This window comes from Hyla sarda, unplaced genomic scaffold (genome assembly GCF_029499605.1).
Source record: "Hyla sarda isolate aHylSar1 unplaced genomic scaffold, aHylSar1.hap1 scaffold_794, whole genome shotgun sequence".
NCBI lineage: Eukaryota > Metazoa > Chordata > Amphibia > Anura > Hylidae > Hyla > Hyla sarda.
The window spans coordinates 43,535-67,359 of record NW_026610819.1 but is presented as its reverse complement, the minus strand read 5'-3'; the positions used below and the strand labels follow the sequence as shown (position 1 = coordinate 67,359).

The window sequence follows — 23,825 nt, the reverse complement described above, 5'->3', positions numbered from 1 at the left end:
AAAAAAAATCCTGACCCCTATAACATTTTTATTTTTCCGTATACTGGGCTGTAAACTGCTGTTTGTATTGGTACCATTTTGGTATGGATCGAACTTTTTGAACACAAATTTTTCTGGGATAGGTTATAAACAAACGCAATTCTGTGATTTGATATTTTTTTACATTACTGCCATTGAACCTACAGGATATATAGTGTTAAATGTTAATAGTTCGAACAATTACGAACATGCCAATACCAAATATGATTATTATGTTTACATATTTTTTTATATAGAATATTGGAAAAGGGGGGGGGGGGATATGAACATTTAATATGGAAGGGGTTAATGAGTGTTTTTTAAAACTTATTAAAACTTTTATTTTTAATACACTATTAGGAGAAATCATTAGATTCCTCATACAGATCAATGCAGTTCTATTGAACTCCATTGATCTGTGTTTATTTTGAGCCTGCTCTAGGCAGATCCAAGGGGCAGCAATGGATGAAGAGGTGAACCCTCCGGCTGCCTCCACAGGGGATCGAATATATATATTTCCTGGGCTCAGACTTTATATTGATAGGGATGTACAGGTCTGCACAGATATCCATTGTATTGATGATTATATTGATACAGTCATGGCCGTAAATATTGGCACCCCTGACATTTTTCTATAAAATGAAGTATTCCTCACAGGAAAGGATTGCAGTAACACATGTTTTGCTACACACGTTTATTCCCTTTGTGTGTATTGGAACTAAACCAAAAAAGGAGGAAAAAAAGCAAAATCGGACATAATGTCACCAAACTCCAAAAATGGGCTGGACAAAATTATTGGCACCCTTTCAAAATTGTGGATAAATAAGATTGTTTCAAGCATGTGATGTTCCTTTATACTCACCTGGGGCAAGTAACAGGTGTGCGCAATATAAAAATCACACCTGAAAGCAGATAAAAAGGAGAGAAGTTCACTTAGTCTTTGCATTGTGAATCTGTGTGTGCCACACTAAGCATGGACAACAGAAAGAGGAGAAGAGAATTGTCTGAGGACCTGAGAACCAAAATTATGGAAGAATATCAATAATCTAAAGGTTACAAGTCCATCTCCAGAGATCTAGATTTGCCTTCATCCACAGTGCGCAACATTATCAAGAAGTTTGCAACCCATGGCAATGTAGCTAATCTCCCTGGGCATGGACGGAAGAGAAAAATTGATGAAAGGTGTCACCGCAGGATAATCCGGATGGTGGATAAGCAGCCCCAAACAAGTTCCAAAGATATTCAAGCTGTCCTGCAGGCTCAGGGAGCATCAGTGTCAGCGCGAACTATCCGTCCACATTTAAATGAAATGCTATGGAGGAGACCCAGGAGGACCCCACTATGGAGGAGACCCAGGAGGACCCCCACTATGGAGGAGACCCAGGAGGACCCCCACTATGGAGGAGACCCAGGAGGACCCCCACTATGGAGGAGACCCAGGAGGACCCCCACTATGGAGGAGACCCAGGAGGACCCCCACTATGGAGGAGACCCAGGAGGACCCCACTATGGAGGAGACCCAGGAGGACCCCACTGCTGACACAGAGACATAAAAAACAAGACTACATTTTGTCAAAATAAACTTGAGTAACCAAAATCCTTCTGGGAACGTCTTGTGGACAGATGAGACCAAGATAGAGCTTTTTGGTAAAGCAAATCATTCTACTGTTTACCGAAAACGGAATGAGGCCTACAAAGAAAAGAACACAGGACCTACAGTGACATATGGTGGAGGTCAGTGATGTTTTGGGGTTGTTTTGCTGCCTCTGGCACTGGGGGCCTTGAATGTGTACAAGACATCATGAAATCTGAGGATTATCAATGGATTTTGGGTCGCACTGTACAGCCCAGTGTCAGAAAGCTGGGTTTGTGTCTGAGATCTTGGGTCTTCCAGCAGGACAATGACCCCAAACATACGTCAAAAAGCCCCAGAAATGGATGACAACAAAGCGCTGGAGAGTTCTGAAGTGGCAGCAATGAGGCCAGATCTAAATCCCATTGATCACCCGTGGAGAGATCTTATAATTACTGTTGGGAAAAGGCGCCGTCCAATAAGAGACCGGGAGCAGTTTGTAAAGGAAGAGTGGTCCAACATTCCGGCTGAGAGGTGTAAGAAGCTTATTGATGGTTATAGGAAGAGTGGTCCAACATTCCGGCTGAGAGGTGTAAAGCTTATTGATGGTTATAGGAAGAGTGGTCCAACATTCCGGCTGAGAGGTGTAAGGAGCTTATTGATGGTTATAGGAAGAGTGGTCCAACATTCCGGCTGAGAGGTGTAAGGAGCTTATTGATGGTTATAGGAAGAGTGGTCCAACATTCCAGAGGTGTAAGGAGCTTATTGATGGTTATAGGAAGACACTGATTTCACTTATTTTTTTCCAAAGGGTGGGCAACCAAATATTAAGTTAAGGTGCCAATAATTTTGTCCAGACCATTTTGGGAGTTTGGTGACATTATGTCATATTTGCTTTTTTCCTCCTTTTTTGGTTTAGTTCCAATACACACAAAGGCAATAAACATGTGTAGAGCAAAACCTGTGTTACTGCAATTCTTTCCTGTGAGGAATACTTCATTTTCTTGAAAAATTTCAGGGGTCTGTACTGCTGTCCATTGTATTGATGATTATATTGATTATATATATATGGGGTCTGCACTGCTGTCCATTGTATTGATGATTATATATAGGTGGGGTCTGCACTGCTGTCCATTGTATTGATGATTATATATAGGTGGGGTCTGCACTGCTGTCCATTGTATTGATGATTATATATAGGTGGGGTCTGCACTGCTGTCCATTGTATTGATGATTATATATACATGTGGGGTCTGCACTGCTGTCCATTGTATTGATGATTATATATACAGGTGGGGTCTGCACTGCTGTCCATTGTATTGATGATTATATATAGGTGGGGTCTGCACTGCTGTCCATTGTATTGATGATTATATATATATGTGGGGTCTGCACTGCTGTCCATTGTATTGATGATTATATATATATGTGGGGTCTGCACTGCTGTCCATTGTATTGATGATTATATATACAGGTGGGGTCTGCACTGCTGTCCATTGTATTGATGATTATATATATATATATATATATATATATATGTGGGGTCTGCACTGCTGTCCATTGTATTGATGATTATATATATAGGTGGGGTCTGCACTGCTGTCCATTGTATTGATGATTATATTGATTATATATATAGGTGGGGTCTGCACTGCTGTCCATTGTATTGATGATTATATATATATATGGGGTCTGCACTGCTGTCCATTGTATTGATTATATATAGGTGGGGTCTGCACTGCTGTCCATTGTATTGATTATATATATATGTGGGGTCTGCACTGCTGTCCATTGCATTGATTATATATAGGTGGGGTCTGCACTGCTGTCCATTGTATTGATTATATATATAGGTGGGGTCTGCACTGCTGTCCATTGTATTGATGATTATATATATAGGTGGGGTCTGCACTGCTGTCCATTGTATTGATGATTATATATATAGGTGGGGTCTGCACTGCTGTCCATTGTATTGATGATTATATATATAGGTGGGGTCTGCACTGCTGTCCATTGTATTGATGATTATATATACAGGTGGGGTCTGCACTGCTGTCCATTGTATTGATGATTATATATATATATGTGGGGTCTGCACTGCTGTCCATTGTATTGATGATTATATATACAGGTGGGGTCTGCACTGCTGTCCATTGTATTGATGAGTATATATATATGTGGGGTCTGCACTGCTGTCCATTGTATTGATGATTATATATATATGTGGGGTCTGCACTGCTGTCCATTGTATTGATGAGTATATATATATATAGGTGGGGTCTGCACTGCTGTCCATTGTATTGATGATTATATATATATGTGGGGTCTGCACTGCTGTCCATTGTATTGATGATTATATATAGGTGGGGTCTGCACTGCTGTCCATTGTATTGATGATTATATATATATATATGTGGGGTCTGCACTGCTGTCCATTGTATTGATGATTATATATATATATATATATATATATATATATATATATATATGTGGGGTCTGCACTGCTGTCCATTGTATTGATGATTATATCTATATGTGGGGTCTGCACTGCTGTCCATTATATTGATGATTATATCTATATGTGGGGTCTGCACTGCTGTCCATTGTATTGATGATTATATATATATATGTGGGGTCTGCACTGCTGTCCATTGTATTGATGATTATATATATATGTGGGGTCTGCACTGCTGTCCATTGTATTGATGATTATATATATATGTGGGGTCTGCACTGCTGTCCATTGTATTGATGATTATATATAGGTGGGGTCTGCACTGCTGTCCATTGTATTGATGATTATATATATATATGTGGGGTCTGCACTGCTGTCCATTGTATTGATGATTATATACAGGTGGGGTCTGCACTGCTGTCCATTGTATTGATGATTATATATATATATGTGGGGTCTGCACTGCTGTCCATTGTATTGATGATTATATATATATATGTGGGGTCTGCACTGCTGTCCATTGTATTGATGATTATATATATGTGGGGTCTGCACTGCTGTCCATTGTATTGATGATTATATATAGGTGGGGTCTGCACTGCTGTCCATTGTATTGATGATTATATATATAGGTGGGGTCTGCACTGCTGTCCATTGTATTGATGATTATATATATATATGGGGTCTGCACTGCTGTCCATTGTATTGATGATTATATATATATATAGGTGGGGTCTGCACTGCTGTCCATTGTATTGATGATTATATATATAGGTGGGGTCTGCACTGCTGTCCATTGTATTGATGATTATATATATGTGGGGTCTGCACTGCTGTCCATTATATTGATGATTATATATATATATATATATATATATAATGTGTGGGGTCTGCACTGCTGTCCATTGTATTGATGATTATATATATATGGGGTCTGCACTGCTGTCCATTGTATTGATGATTATATATAGGTGGGGTCTGCACTGCTGTCCATTGTATTGATGATTATATATATATATGGGGTCTGCACTGCTGTCCATTGTATTGATGATTATATATATATATGTGGGGTCTGCACTGCTGTCCATTGTATTGATGATTATATATATATATATGTGGGGTCTGCACTGCTGTCCATTGTATTGATGATTATATATATATGTGGGGTCTGCACTGCTGTCCATTGTATTGATGATTATATATATATGTGGGGTCTGCACTGCTGTCCATTGTATTGATTATATATATATGTGGGGTCTGCACTGCTGTCCATTGTATTGATTATATATATATGTGGGGTCTGCACTGCTGTCCATTGTATTGATTATATATAGGTGGGGTCTGCACTGCTGTCCATTGTATTGATGATTATATATATAGGTGGGGTCTGCACTGCTGTCCATTGTATTGATTATATATATATGTGGGGTCTGCACTGCTGTCCATTGTATTGATTATATATATATGTGGGGTCTGCACTGCTGTCCATTGTATTGATGATTATATATACAGGTGGGGTCTGCACTGCTGTCCATTGTATTGATTATATATAGGTGGGGTCTGCACTGCTGTCCATTGTATTGATGATTATATATAGGTGGGGTCTGCACTGCTGTCCATTGTATTGATGATTATATATATATGTGGGGTCTGCACTGCTGTCCATTGTATTGATGATTATATATATATATGTGGTCTGCACTGCTGTCCATTGTATTGATGATTATATATATAGGTGGGGTCTGCACTGCTGTCCATTGTATTGATGATTATATATATGTGGGGTCTGCACTGCTGTCCATTGTATTGATGATTATATATAGGTGGGGTCTGCACTGCTGTCCATTGTATTGATGATTATATATATGTGGGGTCTGCACTGCTGTCCATTGTATTGATGATTATATATAGGTGGGGTCTGCACTGCTGTCCATTATATTGATGATTATATATAGGTGGGGTCTGCACTGCTGTCCATTGTATTGATGATTATATATACACAGGTGGGGTCTGCACTGCTGTCCATTGTATTGATGATTATATATATATGTGGGGTCTGCACTGCTGTCCATTGTATTGATGATTATATATACACAGGTGGGGTCTGCACTGCTGTCCATTGTATTGATGATTATATATATATGTGGGGTCTGCACTGCTGTCCATTGTATTGATGATTATATATACAGGTGGGGTCTGCACTGCTGTCCATTGTATTGATGATTATATATATGTGGGGTCTGCACTGCTGTCCATTGTATTGATGATTATATATATGTGGGGTCTGCACTGCTGTCCATTGTATTGATGATTATATATAGGTGGGGTCTGCACTGCTGTCCATTGTATTGATGATTATATATATGTGGGGTCTGCACTGCTGTCCATTGTATTGATGATTATATATATGTGGGGTCTGCACTGCTGTCCATTGTATTGATGATTATATATAGGTGGGGTCTGCACTGCTGTCCATTGTATTGATGATTATATATACATGTGGGGTCTGCACTGCTGTCCATTGTATTGATTATATATACAGGTGGGGTCTGCACTGCTGTCCATTGTATTGATGATTATATATATATGTGGGGTCTGCACTGCTGTCCATTGTATTGATGATTATATATATATATATATATATGTGGGGTCTGCACTGCTGTCCATTGTATTGATGATTATATATATGGGGTCTGCACTGCTGTCCATTGTATTGATGATTTTATATATATATATATATATATATATATATATATATATATATATGTGGGGTCTGCACTGCTGTCCATTGTATTGATGATTATATATATGGGGTCTGCACTGCTGTCCATTGTATTGATGATTATATATATGGGGTCTGCACTGCTGTCCATTGTATTGATGATTATATATATATATATGGGGTCTGCACTGCTGTCCATTGTATTGATGATTATATATATATATAGGTGGGGTCTGCACTGCTGTCCATTATATTGATGATTATATCTATATGTGGGGTCTGCACTGCTGTCCATTGTATTGATGATTATATATATATGTGGGGTCTGCATTGCTGTCCATTGTATTGATGATTATATATATAGGTGGGGTCTGCACTGCTGTCCATTGTATTGATGATTATATATATATAGGTGGGGTCTGCACTGCTGTCCATTGTATTGATGATTATATATATAGGTGGGGTCTGCACTGCTGTCCATTGTATTGATGATCAGGAAGCTGAGGAGTCACACAGGACAGTGCAGGATATTTCGGGAGGACAGACATGGATGTAATCCTATAGGTCTCCTTCCCTAAATATGTGATCAGCAGAAAGCAGCACATGAAGGAGCAGCCGGTAACAAGCCTGAACAGGGCGACACTATATCCATATAATTATCGGGTGACGCCGGCACTAACAATGGCTGCTCAATCCCAGACCTCACACCGAAGCCAACAAGAACGCTGCTCACCCACGTGTTATCACCCAGAGCAGGGACAGGTAAGTACTAGCGCGAGGGGGCTCCAGGAGGGAGGGGCAAGTACTAGCGCGAGGGGGCTCCAGGAGGGAGGGGCAAGTACTAGCGCGAGGGGGCTCCAGGAGGGAGGGGCAAGTACTAGCGCGAGGGGGCTCCAGGAGGGAGGGGCAAGTACTAGCGCGAGGGGGCTCCAGGAGGGAGGGGCAAGTACTAGCGCGAGGGGCTCCAGGAGGGAGGGGCAAGTACTAGCGCGAGGGGCTCCAGGAGGGAGGGGCAAGTACTAGCGCGAGGGGCTCCAGGAGGGAGGGGCAAGTTCTAGCGCGAGGGGCTCCAGGAGGGAGGGGCAATTACTAGCGCGAGGGGCTCCAGGAGGGAGGGGCAATTACTAGCACGAGGGGCTCCAGGAGGGAGGGGCAAGTACTAGCGCGAGGGGGCTCCAGGAGGGAGGGGCAAGTACTAGCGCGAGGGGCTCCAGGAGGGAGGGGCAAGTACTAGCGCGAGGGGCAAGTTCTAGCACGAGGGGCTCCAGGAGGGAGGGGCAAGTACTAGCGTGAGGGGGGGTCCAGGAGGGAGGGGCAAGTACTAGCGTGAGGGGCTCCAGGAGGGAGGGGCAAGTACTAGCATGGGGGGTACAGGAGGGAGAGGAAGATTTAACCCTTTGTACGTTAAGTTTCACCTTCAGTGAAAGCAAAGAAAATGGTGAGAACTGTCGCAAAACAAATCAGAAAGTTACAGACCCTTCCATGATGAGGAGATCTATGACCATTACCCCCCCCCCCGATGGCAGATAACAGGGAGCAGTAGCCTGCACTCAGCTGCGCACACAGCAGAGGTGACAGGTAACCTGAGGCTTCTCAGGTGTCAGACCTAAGAGCCTTCTTTGTCCCTTTTACGCTCCGACTATCAATTTTACATGAGCGCCTGCGCTGTCTGCCGCTGCGCCAAAATCAGAGAATAGTCACCTGATCCCAGAGCTGTGTACCTGTGAATAATGCAGCAGAGCGCTATTGATATGGGGGGAACTATAATGGAGGGACAACAGGTTACACCAGGTGACCTCATAACATGACCCCTGCAGGTCAGAACACACGTGGTCTGGGGTCATACACCGATCCTTCCCATAATCTGAATAAGTCACATGACCACCTCATAATCCAGCACAGGAGCCACTGAACGCCGGAATATAGGACATTATAAATCACCACATTACAGCAGGACCGGTCAGCGCCCGCCATGTGCCATCACCATCAGTCTATGGGGGGCGCTGGAGCTCAGCTACCACAATAGGTCTCCTATGCCAGTCCTTACTGGAATTCTAGAATTATATTCCGCAAAAAAGGAGGAGATTTCCCTCGTCTCTTTAAAGCGGTGATTCCCAACCAGAGTGCCTCCAGCTGTTGCAAAACTACAACTCCCAGCATACCCAGACAGCCTTCGGCTGTCTGGGCATGCTGGGAGTTGTAGTTTTGCAACAGCTGGAGGCACTCTGGTTGGGAAACACTGTTAAACAGAATGTCGACAATAAAGAGCTCTGCTTTTTAGTATTTGCATCATTATCAAGACCTCTGCTTGTTGTCAGTGAAGAGGAACATTCCCTTATTTAAGGGCAGGTGGAATCCACTATATAGGTAGCCGGAGGGCTTACCTCTGTTCCCTGGTGTCTGTTAGAGATGAGCGAACTTACAGTAAATTCGATTCGTCACAAACTTCTCGGCTCGGCAGTTGATGTCTTTTCCTGCATAAATTAGTTCAGCTTTCAGGTGCTCCGGTGGGCTGGAAAAGGTGGATATAGTCCTTAAAAAAAAAAAAAAAAAAAGAGTCTCCTAGGACTGTATCCACCTTTTCCAGCCAACGGGAGCACCTGAAAGCTGAACTAATTTATGCAGGAAAAGTCATCAACTGCCGAGCCGAGAAGTTCGTGACGAATTGAATTTACTGTAAGTTCGCTCATCTCTAGTGTCTGTGGCTCTGTCATTGATAGATCCTGGCTGGACTAGACTATCAATGGATCACAGAGCACACAGATCAATGGAGTTCAATAGATCTCTATTGACCTGTATGAGGAATCTAATGATTCCTCCTAAAAGTTTAATAAAGTGTAAAGTGTAAAAAAAAAAAAAAAAAAAAAAAAGTTGTAATAAGTTTAAAAAGACACCTTAACCCCTTCCATGTTAAAAGTTCAAACCACCCCCTTTTTCCTATATAAAAACATGTAAACATAAAAATAATCATTTAGTATCGCTGCGTGTGTAAATGTACGAACTATTAAAATATAACAATATGTATCCAATATGGTAAATGACGTAAATGTAAAATAATATTATAAAAAATAAAAAAAAAATAAAAACACAGAATTGCAATTTTTATAATATCCCAGAAAAACTGTTAACACATTAAAAAGTCAGATCAATACCAAAATGGTACCTATACAAAAAACTGATTATGGCGCAAAAAAGAAAAAGATACAGGGGTCAAAAAATGGCAATTAAAAATATTTGAAAAAGTTCAGAATTTGTTCAACATTTGTAAAACATGACGGAAACTATAGAAATCTGTTATCGCTGTAATCAGGTGACCTGAAGTATAAAAACAACGTTATCTCAGCCACAAGGTAAATGGCGTAGAAATGAAAACCACCAAATTTGCTAAATTATCTTTTACCATTTCAATTGCACCTCACCCAATATATATATATATATAAATATATATATATATATATATATATATATATATATATATATATATATATATATATATATATATATCTATCTATCTATATTATATATATATATATATATATATATATATATATATATATATATATTTTTTTTTTTTGGTTCGGAGAATATGATGTTATTGAAAAATTAAAAAGGTACCATTATAGTAGGTAGTTATGGCTATTATAGGGCAAGGAGGAAAAAACGAGAGCGTAAAAGCGAAAATTGGCCCGAACAAGTGGATCGTCAAGAGGGTAGAGTAGATTTTGCTCCGTTTTAGTCCCGTGGACGAGCAGAATTTTTAGTAAATTTCCACACCCCTGTACAGTGTATTTCTCATGTCCTGGATTTAAAGGGAACCTATCACATTAAAATGCAGGGATCAGGGTACAGAGCAGGAGGAGCTGAACAGATTGATAGTTGTCAGATTAACATAATGTATTCATGTAAATCTGCTCATTTTGGGCTAATTAGTCACGTGGGTTGGTTCTACCTAATGATTGGCAGCTGTGTAACAGTGTGCATGTAGAAAGAGCCGTCAATCACTGGTTAGCACCGCCCACATGACTACTTAGCCCAGAAATAACATTTACATGAATAAATTAGGTTATCCTGGAAATTTTCCTGAAAACCAACAACCTGCTCAGCTCCCCCTGCTCTATAACATGATTCCTGCAGATTGTACTGTATTGTATATATCATCTGCTCAGCTCCTCCTGCTCTATAACATGATACCTGCAGATTATACTGTATTGTATATATCATCTGCTCAGCTCCTTCTGCTCTATAACATGATTCCTGCAGATTGTACTGTATTGTATATATTATCTGCTCAGCTCCTTCTGCTCTATAACATGATACCTGCAGATTGTATTGCATTGTATATATCATCTGCTCAGCTCCTCCTGCTCTATAACATGATTCCTGCAGATTGTACTGTATTGTATATATAATCTGCTCAGCTCCTCCTGCTCTATAACATGATACCTGCAGATTGTACTGTATTGTATATATTATCTGCTCAGCTCCTTCTGCTCTATAACATGATACCTGCAGATTGTACTGTATTGTATATATCATCTGCTCAGCTCCTCCTGCTCTATAACATGATTCCTGCAGATTGTACTGTATTGTATATATAATCTGCTCAGCTCCTCCTGCTCTATAACATGATACCTGCAGATTATACTGTATTGTATATATTATCTGCTCAGCTCCTCCTGCTCTATAACATGATTCCTGCAGATTGTACTGTATTGTATATATTATCTGCTCAATTCCTCCTGCTCTATAACATGATACCTGCAGATTGTACTGTATTGTATTGTATATATCATCTGCTCAGCTCCTCCTGCTCTATAACATGATTCCTGCAGATTATACTGTATTGTATATATTATCTGCTCAGCTCCTCCTGCTCTATAACATGATGTCTGTAGATTGTATTGCATTGTATATATCATCTGCTCAGCTCTCCTGCTCTATAACATGATACCTGCAGATTGTACTGTATTGTATATATCATCTGCTCAGCTCCTCCTGCTCTATAACATGATGTCTGTAGATTGTATTGCATTGTATATATCATCTGCTCAGCTCCTCCTGCTCTATAACATGATTCCTGCAGATTGTACTGTATTGTATATATCATCTGCTCAGCTCCTCCTGCTCTATAACATGATTCCTGCAGATTGTACTGTATTGTATATATCATCTGTTTAGCTCATCCTGCTCTACAACATGATACCTGCAGATTGTACTGTATTGTGTATATATATATATCATCTGCTCAGCTCCTCCTCCTCTATAACCTGACACCTGCAGATTGTACTGTATTGTATATATCTTCTCAGCTCCTCCTGCTCTATAACATACCTGTAGATTGTATTGTATATATATCATCTGCTCAGCTATTCCTCCTCTATAACATGATACCTGCAGATTGTACTGTATTGTATATATCATCTGCTCAGCTCCTCCTGCTCTATAACATGATACCTGTAGATTGTACTGTATTGTATATATCATCTGCTCAGCTCATCCTGCTCTATAACATGATACCTGCAGATTGTACTGTATTGTATATATCATCTGCTCATCTCCTCCTGCTCTATAACATGATTCCTGCAGATTGTACTGTATTGTATATATCATCTGCTCAGCTCCTCCTCCTCTATAACATGATACCTGCAGATTATACTGTATTGTATATATCATCTGCTCAGCTCCTCCTGCTCTATAATCTGACACCTGTAGATTGTACTGTATTGTATATATCTTCTCAACTCCTCCTGCTCTATAACATGATACCTGCAGATTGTACTGTATTGTATATATCATCTGCTCAGCTGCTCCTGCTCTATAACATGATACCTGCAAATTGTACTGTATGGTATATATCATCTGTTTAGCTCCTCCTGCTCTATAACATGATACCTGCAGATTGTACTGTATTGTATATATCATCTGCTCAGCTCCTCCTGCTCTATAACATGATACCTGCAGATTGTACTGTATTGTATATATCATCTGCTCAGCTCCTTCTGCTCTATAACATGATCCCTGCAGATTGTACTGTATTGTATATATCATCTGCTCAGCTCCTCCTGCTCTATAACATGATACCTGCAGATTGTACTGTATTGTATATATCATCTGCTCAGCTCCTCCTGCTCTATAACATGATACCTGCAGATTATACTGTATTGTATATATCATCTGCTCAGCTACATGTTACCTGCAGATTATACTGTATTGTATATATCATCTGCTCAGCTCCTTCTGCTCTATAACATGATCCCTGCAGATTGTACTGTATTGTATATATCATCTGCTCAGCTCCTCCTGCTCTATAACATGATACCTGCAGATTGTACTGTATTGTATATATCATCTGCTCAGCTCCTCCTGCTCTATAACATGATACCTGCAGATTATACTGTATTGTATATATCATCTGCTCAGCTACATGTTACCTGCAGATTATACTGTATTGTATATATCTTCTGCTCAGCTCCTCCTGCTCTATAACCTGACACCTGCAGATTGTACTGTATTGTATATATCTTCTCAGCTCCTCCTGCTCTATAACATGATACCTGCAGATTGTACTGTATTGTATATATCATCTGCTCTATAACATGATTCCTGCAGATTATACTGTATTGTATATATCATCTGCTCAGCTCCTCCTGCTCTATAACATTATGTCTACAGATCGGATAAGACAGTTTCCCTTTTAAAAGAAAATATTTTTGTTTACTGGCTGCAGAGTTCTTGAAATAATAAGATGAACAGAAACTTACTGGAAGAGTTGCTAGTACTATGATAACACACGGACACTAAATCCTGCGCGCTCATATACAGGGAACAGAAAGTCTATATATTACATCCTGTCTAGTGGGCCATACTGCAACGTGAGGGAGAGGCGGGCGATGCCAGGACACCTTCAGGGCTCATATATAAGACACAGGTTTAAAGGGGTACTCCACTTCTCAGCGCTTGGAACAAACTGTTCCAAATGCTGGAGCTTGTGATGTCATAACCCCGCCACATCATGATGTCACGCCCCACCCCCTCAATGCAAGTCTATGGGAGGGGGCGTGACAGCCGCCACGCCCCCTCCCATAGACTTGCATTGAGGGGGTGGGGCGTGACATGCTGGGGCGGGGTTATGACATCACATGCTCCAGCGTTCGGAACAGTTTGTTCCAGCGGAGAACCCCTTTAAAAGGAAAGCAGCAGCGAAAAATAACTTCTAGGATAAGTATCACTGATCACAGCCATCTTATGTCTCAGAGGTTCAGGATGTTGTCGTTCCTTGCTGCTTTACACCGCAGCTTTGCTTTACAAATGCAACGTAAGAAAAACTGAAGAAAACTGAATAAGGGAGATAACATGGAGATTATATATATATTTATCATCTATAAAGCTGCTGTTAGTAGCCGTACATGACGGCGGTGAGGCTACCTGCCCAGCAGACGAGCCTGACCACGTGTGCAGCGTCACTGGTTATTTTTATGCCATGAACACATTCCTCCATTATGCCTGGAAGGGCTGCAGAGCAGCGTGCACAGGCCCAGTGATATCTGCATGTCACACCGGTCACATTACTAGACTTGTGTAAGGCGAGAGAGCTCCGCTATCCGGGAATCTACACAGAGCAGGAAACATTCAGCACCAGGTAATCCGGCCTCTCTGCCTCCTCAATGGTGGACGCCTGATGCTGGCACATGCTGCTCTGCAAGATGAGACAAGTGGCGTCTGCTCCAGCTGGGCACAGCACGGCGTACCCTTCAGATTACCCTGCAAGTGTCTCATCCCTCCTCCAGACAAGTCTATATAGGCCTGAGAGGGGAGCACACGAGAGACGGCACATCTGCATTCCTTATCCTGTGCTATATACTCCAGAGCTGTACTCACTATTCTGCTGGTGAGGTCACTGTGTACATACATTACATTACTTATCCTGTACTGATCCTGAGTTATATCCTGTATTATACCCCAGAGCTGTACTCACTATTCTGCTGGTGAGGTCACTGTGTACATACATTACATTACTTATCCTGTACTGATCCTGAGTTATATCCTGTATTATACTCCAGAGCTGTACTCACTATTCTGCTGGTGAGGTCACTGTGTACATACATTACTTATCCTGTACTGATCCTAGGTTATATCCTGTATTATACTCCAGAGCTGTACTCACTATTCTGCTGGTGGGGTCACTGTGTACATACATTACATTACTTATCCTGTACTGATCCCGAGTTATATCCTGTGCTATATACTCCAGAGCTGTACTCACTATTCTGCTGGTGAGATCACTGTGTACATACATTACATTACTTATCCTGTACTGATCCTGAGTTATATCCTGTATTATACTCCAGAGCTGTACTCACTATTCTGCTGGTGAGATCACTGTGTACATACATTACATTACTGATCCTGTACTGATCCAGAGTTATATCCTGTATTATACTCCAGAGCTGTACTCACTATTCTGCTGGTGAGGTCACTGTGTACATACATTACATTACTTATCCTGTACTGATCCTGAGTTATATCCTGTATTATACTCCAGAGCTGTACTCACTATTCTGCTGGTGAGATCACTGTGTACATACATTACATTACTTATCCTGTACTGATCCTGAGTTATATTCTGTATTATACTCCAGAGCTGTACTCACTATTCTGCTGGTGAGATCACTGTGTACATACATTACATTACTTATCCTGTACTGATCCTGAGTTATATCCTGTATTATACTGCAGAGCTGTACTCACTATTCTGCTGGTGAGATCACTGTGTACATACATTACATTACTTATCCTGTACTGATCCTGAGTTATATCCTGTATTATACTCCAGAGCTGTACTCACTATTCTGCTGGTGAGGTCACTGTGTACATACATTACATTACTTATCCTGTACTGATCCTGAGTTATATCCTGTATTATACCCCAGAGCTGTACTCACTATTCTGCTGGTGAGATCACTGTGTACATACATTACTTATCCTGTACTGATCCTGAGTTATATCCTGTATTATACTGCAGAGCTGTACTCACTATTCTGCTGGTGAGATCACTGTGTACATATATTACACTAGCATAAGACAATCTTAAGATGGTCACCAGGAGTCTGAGGCGTCTTCTCCTCGGAGGGTGGACGGCCATGACTTAATCTTATAATTGCCGCATTCTTTTACTAGACTATAGAACACACTATCTGAAGACGTGAACGCCCAGAGAAGCTTTACACGCGGCGCACAGCACCCAGCCACCCGGACTCCACCCATATTGGCCGGGAACTCATCTCTGACTTTCAAAGAATTCACTTCTGAACCTTGTTCTGTTTATCTGTAGACAATTCCAAAAATGTCTTAGCCGCAGCCACTAAAGCGTAGGGCAAGAGCGAAACCACGAGGGCGCAACAGGAGAGGACCATCCGGGAGCTGCATCCTAGTCCATAGGCTGTGGTCAACAATAGGGACCCCCAATAAGAGTCACATCAGAGGACCATCTGGGAGCTGCATCCTAGTCCATAGTCTGTGGTCAACAATAGGGACCCCGAATAAGAGTCACATCAGAGGACCATCTGGGAGCTGCATCCTAGTCCATAGTCTGTGGTCAATAGGGACCCCGAATAAGAGTCACATCAGAGGACCATCCGGGAGCTGCATCCTAGTCCATAGTCTGGTCAGATGAAGGGACCCCCCAATAAGTCACTGAGGACGCATCAGAGGACCATGCCAGAGCTGGGTGGTATGACCAAAAATGTGTATCATGGTATTTTTGTAAGTTATGGTGCTTCCACGGTATTTAACAGTATTTTCCACCCCCCCAATCATGTGACCTGCTTCTCTCCCCCCCCCCCCCCCCCCCCGGTTGATCAGCCCAGCGCTGCGCTGTCCCCCACATCGCGGAACTAATCATATGTCACCCGCGAGCACGGCTTCTGTCCCCCCCCCCCCCCCCCCAAATAATTATTAGCCGCTGTACTGTACTGTACTATCCTGTGCCGGGCTGCAAAAAACAAACAAAATGAACTTTAACTCCCCTTCTGACGTTCCACGTTACCGGCCTCACTGTCCCGGGGACAGGAACGTCACAGATCCGACAGCCTATTTCCGGCCGCAGCGATAGCTGGCCGGCTCCTTACATGACAGTGCGCTCAGCCTATCACCGGCCAAGGCGGGACATCGCTGCGGACAGAGCTAGGCTGACGGCTCTGTGATGTTCCCATCCCGAGGACCGCAGCGGAGGGACCGTGAGGCCAGTAACGGGGAACGTCGGAAGGGGAGTTAAAGTTTATTTCGTTTGTTTTTGCAGCCCAGGCACAGGATAGTACAGTACAGTGCAGCGGCTGATAATTACAGGAGCTGCAGAGGACCATCCGGGAGCTGCATCCTAGTCCATAGTCTGTGGTCAACTATAGGGACCCCAAATAAGAGTCACATCAGAGGACCATCCGGGAGCTGCATCCTAGTCCATAGTCTGTGGTCAACTATAGGGACCCCAAATAGAGTCACATCAGAGGACCATCCGGGAGCTGCATCCTAGTCCATAGTCTGTGGTCAACTATAGGGACCCCAAATAAGAGTCACATCAGAGGACCATCCGGGAGCTGCATCCTAGTCCATAGTCTGTGGTCAACTATAGGGACCCCAAATAAGAGTCACATCAGAGGACCATCCGGGAGCTGCATCCTAGTCCAACACCCAACTACAGACTGCTAGGAGGACATGACTGCTCTCAGACCACCTGCAGAGGGAGACACCAGACAACTCTTCAGCAGATCCCAGGATGAGGACCCCCAGAAGACAGAGGTAACCCTGCTGCAGACAGTCCCGGACTACATACCAGCTCAGAAATCTGTCTTCTAGCAGCTAAGTCATCCCCCCCCCCCCCCCCCAATTATGTACATCCCAAAATAAGGGAAGACTCCCGAGACCTCACTATGACACTGGGTGCTATCTCCTGGGGGCTCCGCATGTACAGTCCGCAGCCCCCCCTCCCCCATCACGGGATCATCTGTCTCCAGGCACCTCCTCAGTACAGGACTCATCACCGCACAAAACTCCCAAAACTGGATAAACAACATCACAGCGAGGTGTCGGGCCAACAACTTCCTGCTGTCAATCACCGGCCCTAACCATGTGACCAGGAGCCCCCCCAACATGACCCACCACACCAGATATATACAGAGGGCGCCACAGAAGGTTCCCCATAACTGGACCAACTCAAGAGGATGATTCTCTAGGAATGGCCATCCATGCATTACTAAAAATAGTGGCCCCCTATTACTATTCATGGTGCTCCCCCCCCCACCTCACCCCCTATTACTATTCATATTACTATAGATGGTGCCCCCCCTCACCCCCTATTACTCCTCATTACTATAGATGGTGCCCCCCTCACCCCCTATTACTAATTACTATAGATGGTGCCCCCTCACCCTATTACTATAGATGGTGCCCCCCTCACCCCCTGTTACTACAGATGGTGCCCCCCCTCACCCCCACAGGGCCCCTGTAATCTCATATTCTAAGTATATAACAGCACAGGCCTCAGTACGGTCAGTGTGGCCCTCGGGGCCCAGTCTACATTATCAGTGTGGCCTGGTGTGCCAGTCTATGATACCCCAGTGTGGCCCCCGGGGCACTATTTTGGAGAGCAATCTCTCAGGGTGGCCCCTGAGGGCCCTGTATGTCTATAGAACAGTACAGGCCTCAGTATAATCAGTGTGGCCCTCGGGGGTCCTGTATACATTTAGAGGACATAGACCCCAGTCTATGACACCTTAGTGTGGCCCCCCCCCACGGCCGTCCATACACATTGAGGCCCCCCCGTCCTTACACATTGAGGCCCCCCCCCCCCGTCCTTACACATTGTGCCCCCCCCGTCAGTAACACATTGTGCCCCCCCCCCCGTCAGTAACACATTGTGCCCCCCCCCTCCCGTCAGTAACACATTGTGCCCCCCCCCTCCCGTCAGTAACACATTGTGCCCCCCCCCTCCCGTCAGTAACACATTGTGCCCCCCCCCCCCCGTCAGTAACACATTGTGGCCCCCCCCCCCCCCGTCAGTAACACATTGTGGCCCCCCCCGTCCATACACATTGTGGCCCCCCCCCGTCCATACACATTGTGGCCCCCCCCCCCCGTCCATACACATTGTGGCCCCCCCCCCCCCGTCCATACACATTGTGGCCCCCCCCCCCCGTCCATACACATTGTGGCCCCCCCCCCCCCCGTCCATACACATTGTGGCCCCCCCCCCCCGTCCATACACATTGTGGCCCCCCCCCCCCGTCCATACACATTGTGGCCCCCCCCCCCCGTCCATACACATTGTGGCCCCCCCCCCCGTCCATACACATTGTGCCCCCCCCCCCCCGTCCATACACATTGTGCCGCCCCCCCCCCCGTCCATACACATTGTGCCGCCCCCCCCCCCGTCCATACACATTGTGGCCCCCCCCCCCCCCCGTCCATACACATTGTGGCCCCCCCCCCCCCCCGTCCATACACATTGTGGCCCCCCCCCCCCCCGTCCATACACATTGTGGCCCCCCCCCCCCCCGTCCATACACATTGTGGCCCCCCCCCCCCCCGTCCATACACATTGTGGCCCCCCCCCCCCCCCGTCCATACACATTGTGGCCCCCCCCCCCCCCGTCCATACACATTGTGGCCCCCCCCCCCCGTCCATACACATTGTGGCCCCCCCCCCCGTCCATACACATTGTGGCCCCCCCCCCCCCGTCCATACACATTGTGGCCCCCCCCCCCCGTCCATACACATTGTGGCCCCCCCCCCCCCGTCCATACACATTGTGGCCCCCCCCCCCCGTCCATACACATTGTGCCCCCCCCCCCCCGTCCATACACATTGTGGCCCCCCCCCCCGTCCATACACATTGTGGCCCCCCCCCCCCCCGTCCATACACATTGTGGCCCCCCCCCCCCCGTCCATACACATTGTGGCCCCCCCCCCCGTCCATACACATTGTGGCCCCCCCCCCCCCGTCCATACACATTGTGGCCCCCCCCCCCGTCCATACACATTGTGGCCCCCCCCCCCCGTCCATACACATTGTGGCCCCCCCCCCCGTCCATACACATTGTGGCCCCCCCCCCCCCGTCCATACACATTGTGGCCCCCCCCCCCGTCCATACACATTGTGGCCCCCCCCCCGTCCATACACATTGTGGCCCCCCCCCCGTCCATACACATTGTGGCCCCCCCCCCCGTCCATACACATTGTGGCCCTCCCCCCCCGTCCATACACATTGTGGCCCTCCCCCCCCGTCCATACACATTGTGGCCCTCCCCCCGTCCATACACATTGTGGCCCCCCCCCCGTCCATACACATTGTGGCCCCCCCCCCGTCCATACACATTGTGGCCCCCCCCCCGTCCATACACATTGTGGCCCCCCCCCCCCGTCCATACACATTGTGGCCCCCCCCCCCCGTCCATACACATTGTGGCCCCCCCCCCCGTCCATATACATTGTGGCCCCCCCCCCCCGTCCATATACATTGTGGCCCCCCCCCCCGTCCATATACATTGTGGCCCCCCCCCCCCCGTCCATATACATTGTGGCCCCCCCCCCGTCCATATACATTGTGGCCCCCCCCCGTCCATACACATTGTGCCCCCCCCCGTCCATACACATTGTGGCCCCCCCCGTCCATACACATTGTGGCCCCCCCCCGTCCATACACATTGTGGCCCCCCCCCGTCCATATACATTGTGGCCCCCCCCCGTCCATATACATTGTGGCCCCCCCCCGTCCATATACATTGTGGCCCCCCCCGTCCATATACATTGTGGCCCCCGTCCATATACATTGTGGCCCCCGTCCATATACATTGTGGTCCCCGTCCTTATACATTGTGGCCCCCGTTCATACACATTGTGGCCCCCCCGTCCTTATACATTGTGGCCCCCCCCCCCGTCCATATACATTGTGGCCCCCCCCCCCCGTCCATATACATTGTGGCCCCCCCCCCCCCGTCCATACACATTGTGGCCCCCCCCCCGTCCATACACATTGTGGCCCCCCCCCCCGTCCATACACATTGTGGCCCCCCCCCCCGTCCATACACATTGTGGCCCCCCCCCCGTCCATACACATTGTGGCCCCCCCCCGTCCATATACATTGTGGCCCCCCCCGTCCATATACATTGTGGCCCCCCCCGTCCATATACATTGTGGCCCCCCCCGTCCATATACATTGTGGCCCCCCCCGTCCATATACATTGTGGCCCCCCCCGTCCATATACATTGTGGCCCCCCCCGTCCATATACATTGTGGCCCCCCCCGTCCATATACATTGTGGCCCCCGTCCATATACATTGTGGCCCCCGTCCATATACATTGTGGTCCCCGTCCTTATACATTGTGGCCCCCGTTCATACACATTGTGGCCCCCCCGTCCTTATACATTGTGGCCCCCCCCCCCCGTCCATATACATTGTGGCCCCCCCCCCCCGTCCATATACATTGTGGCCCCCCCCCCCCCGTCCATACACATTGTGGCCCCCCCCCGTCCATACACATTGTGGCCCCCCCCCCCGTCCATACACATTGTGGCCCCCCCCCCCGTCCATACACATTGTGGCCCCCCCCCCCCGTCCATACACATTGTGGCCCCCCCCCCGTCCATACACATTGTGGCCCCCCCCCCCGTCCATACACATTGTGGCCCCCCCCCCCGTCCATACACATTGTGGCCCCCCCCCCCCCGTCCATACACATTGTGGCCCCCCCCCCGTCCATACACATTGTGGCCCCCCCCCCCCGTCCATACACATTGTGGCCCCCCCCCCCGTCCATACACATTGTGGCCCCCCCCCCGTCCATACACATTGTGGCCCCCCCCCCCCCCGTCCATATACATTGTGGCCCCCCCCCCCCCCCGTCCATATACATTGTGGCCCCCCCCCCCGTCCATACACATTGTGGCCCCCCCCCCCGTCCATACACATTGTGGCCCCCCCCCGTCCATACACATTGTGGCCCCCCCCCCCCGTCCATACACATTGTGGCCCTCCCCCCCCGTCCATACACATTGTGGCCCCCCCCCCCCGTCCATACACATTGTGGCCCCCCCCCCCCGTCCATACACATTGTGGCCCCCCCCCCCCGTCCATACACATTGTGGCCCCCCCCCCCCCGTCCATACACATTGTGGCCCCCCCCCCCGTCCATACACATTGTGGCCCCCCCCCCCGTCCATACACATTGTGGCCCCCCCCCCCGTCCATACACATTGTGGCCCCCCCCCCCGTCCATACACATTGTGGCCCCCCCCCCCGTCCATATACATTGTGGCCCCCCCCCCCCGTCCATATACATTGTGGCCCCCCCCCCCCCGTCCATATACATTGTGGCCCCCCCCCCCCGTCCATATACATTGTGGCCCCCCCCCCCCCGTCCATATACATTGTGGCCCCCCCCCCCCGTCCATATACATTGTGGCCCCCCCCCCCCGTCCATATACATTGTGCCCCCCCCCCGTCCATACACATTGTGGCCCCCCCCGTCCATACACATTGTGGCCCCCCCCCGTCCATACACATTGTGGCCCCCCCCCCCGTCCATATACATTGTGGCCCCCCCCCCGTCCATATACATTGTGGCCCCCCCCCGTCCATATACATTGTGGCCCCCCCCCGTCCATATACATTGTGGCCCCCCCCGTCCATATACATTGTGGCCCCCCCCGTCCATATACATTGTGGCCCCCGTCCATATACATTGTGGCCCCCGTCCATATACATTGTGGTCCCCGTCCTTATACATTGTGGCCCCCGTTCATACACATTGTGGCCCCCCCCGTCCTTATACATTGTGGCCCCCCCGTCCTTATACATTGTGGCCCCCCCGTCCATACACTGTGGCCCCCCGTCCTTATACATTGTGGCCCCCGTCCATACACTGTGGCCCCCCGTCCTTATACATTGTGGCCCCCGTCCATATACATTGTGCCCCCCCCCCCCGTCCTTATACATTGTGGCCCCCGTCCATATACATTGTGCCCCCCCCCCCCGTCCTTATACATTGTGGCCCCCCCCCCCGTCCTTATACATTGTGGCCCCCGTCCTTATACATTGTGGCCCCCGTCCATACACATTGTGGCCCCCGTTCATACACATTGTGGCCCCCGTCCTTATACATTGTGGTCCCCGTCCTTATACATTGTGGCCCCCGTCCTTATACATTGTGGCCCCCGTCCTTATACATTGTGGCCCCCGTCCATACACATTGTGGCCCCCGTCCTTACACACTGAGGCCCCCGTCCTTACACACTGAGGCCCCCGTCCTTACACACTGAGGCCCCCGTCCTTACACACTGAGGCCCCCGTCCTTACACACTGAGGCCCCCGTCCATACACATTGTGGCCCCCGTCCATACACATTGTGGCCCCCGTCCTTACACACTGAGGCCCCGTCACTCACCGATGGTGGAGATGAAGGTGGTGTTGAAGGCATCATCCGAGAAGCGGAAGAGGACGCAGGTCTTCCCCACCCCTGAGTCTCCTATGAGCAGCAGCTTGAAGAGCAGGTCGTACGTCTTCTTCGCCATGGGCCCTGCTCTCCCCCGGGGACCCCTCTCCGATCAGTCGCGGCCGCCACTCGGCGGTCTCGTCATACACGGGCCCCTCCCCAGTACCGGGCACACCCGCCGAAGCCGCTACCGACAACAAGCCGTTCCGTAAGGCTGTAAGGCTGCCCGGGCTCTCCGCCTCCTCCCCGCGTCTCTTCCCTTCTTCTGCAGGCTCCTCCTCTAGGGCCTCACCGGGACAAAATGGCGGCCCCTCCCACCGACGCGCGCCCACAGCCCGCCCTGCCGCAGCGGAGACACGCCCGTCACGTGAGCGCGCACGTAGAGGGTGAGGCTGCAGCGCGCATGTGTCAACTTTAGTGGCCTTTTTTCTTTTCTTTTTTTTTTAAATAAACTTTATTGGCAGTAAAAAAAAATCACAAAATAGAATAAACTTTACTGTTCGCAAGAAATTCACTAAATAGAACAAACTTCATTAAGAACATAGTAGGAACACCTCATATCCGTCTG

At 47.4% G+C, this 23,825-nt stretch overlaps 1 protein-coding gene across 1 annotated transcript in view; it reads right to left on the bottom strand.

Annotated features, from left to right (window-relative positions):
- Window positions 1–23,593, bottom strand: part of RAB10 (RAB10, member RAS oncogene family) — a 56,222-nt gene extending 32,629 nt beyond the window's left edge. Inside the window, exon 1 of the mRNA XM_056554566.1 lies at window positions 23,210–23,593. Within this exon, the coding sequence (XP_056410541.1) occupies window positions 23,210–23,336 (127 nt within the window). The 5' untranslated portion in view covers window positions 23,337–23,593. The remainder of the gene's footprint in view (window positions 1–23,209) is intronic.
- Window positions 23,594–23,825: the final 232 nt, after the last annotated feature.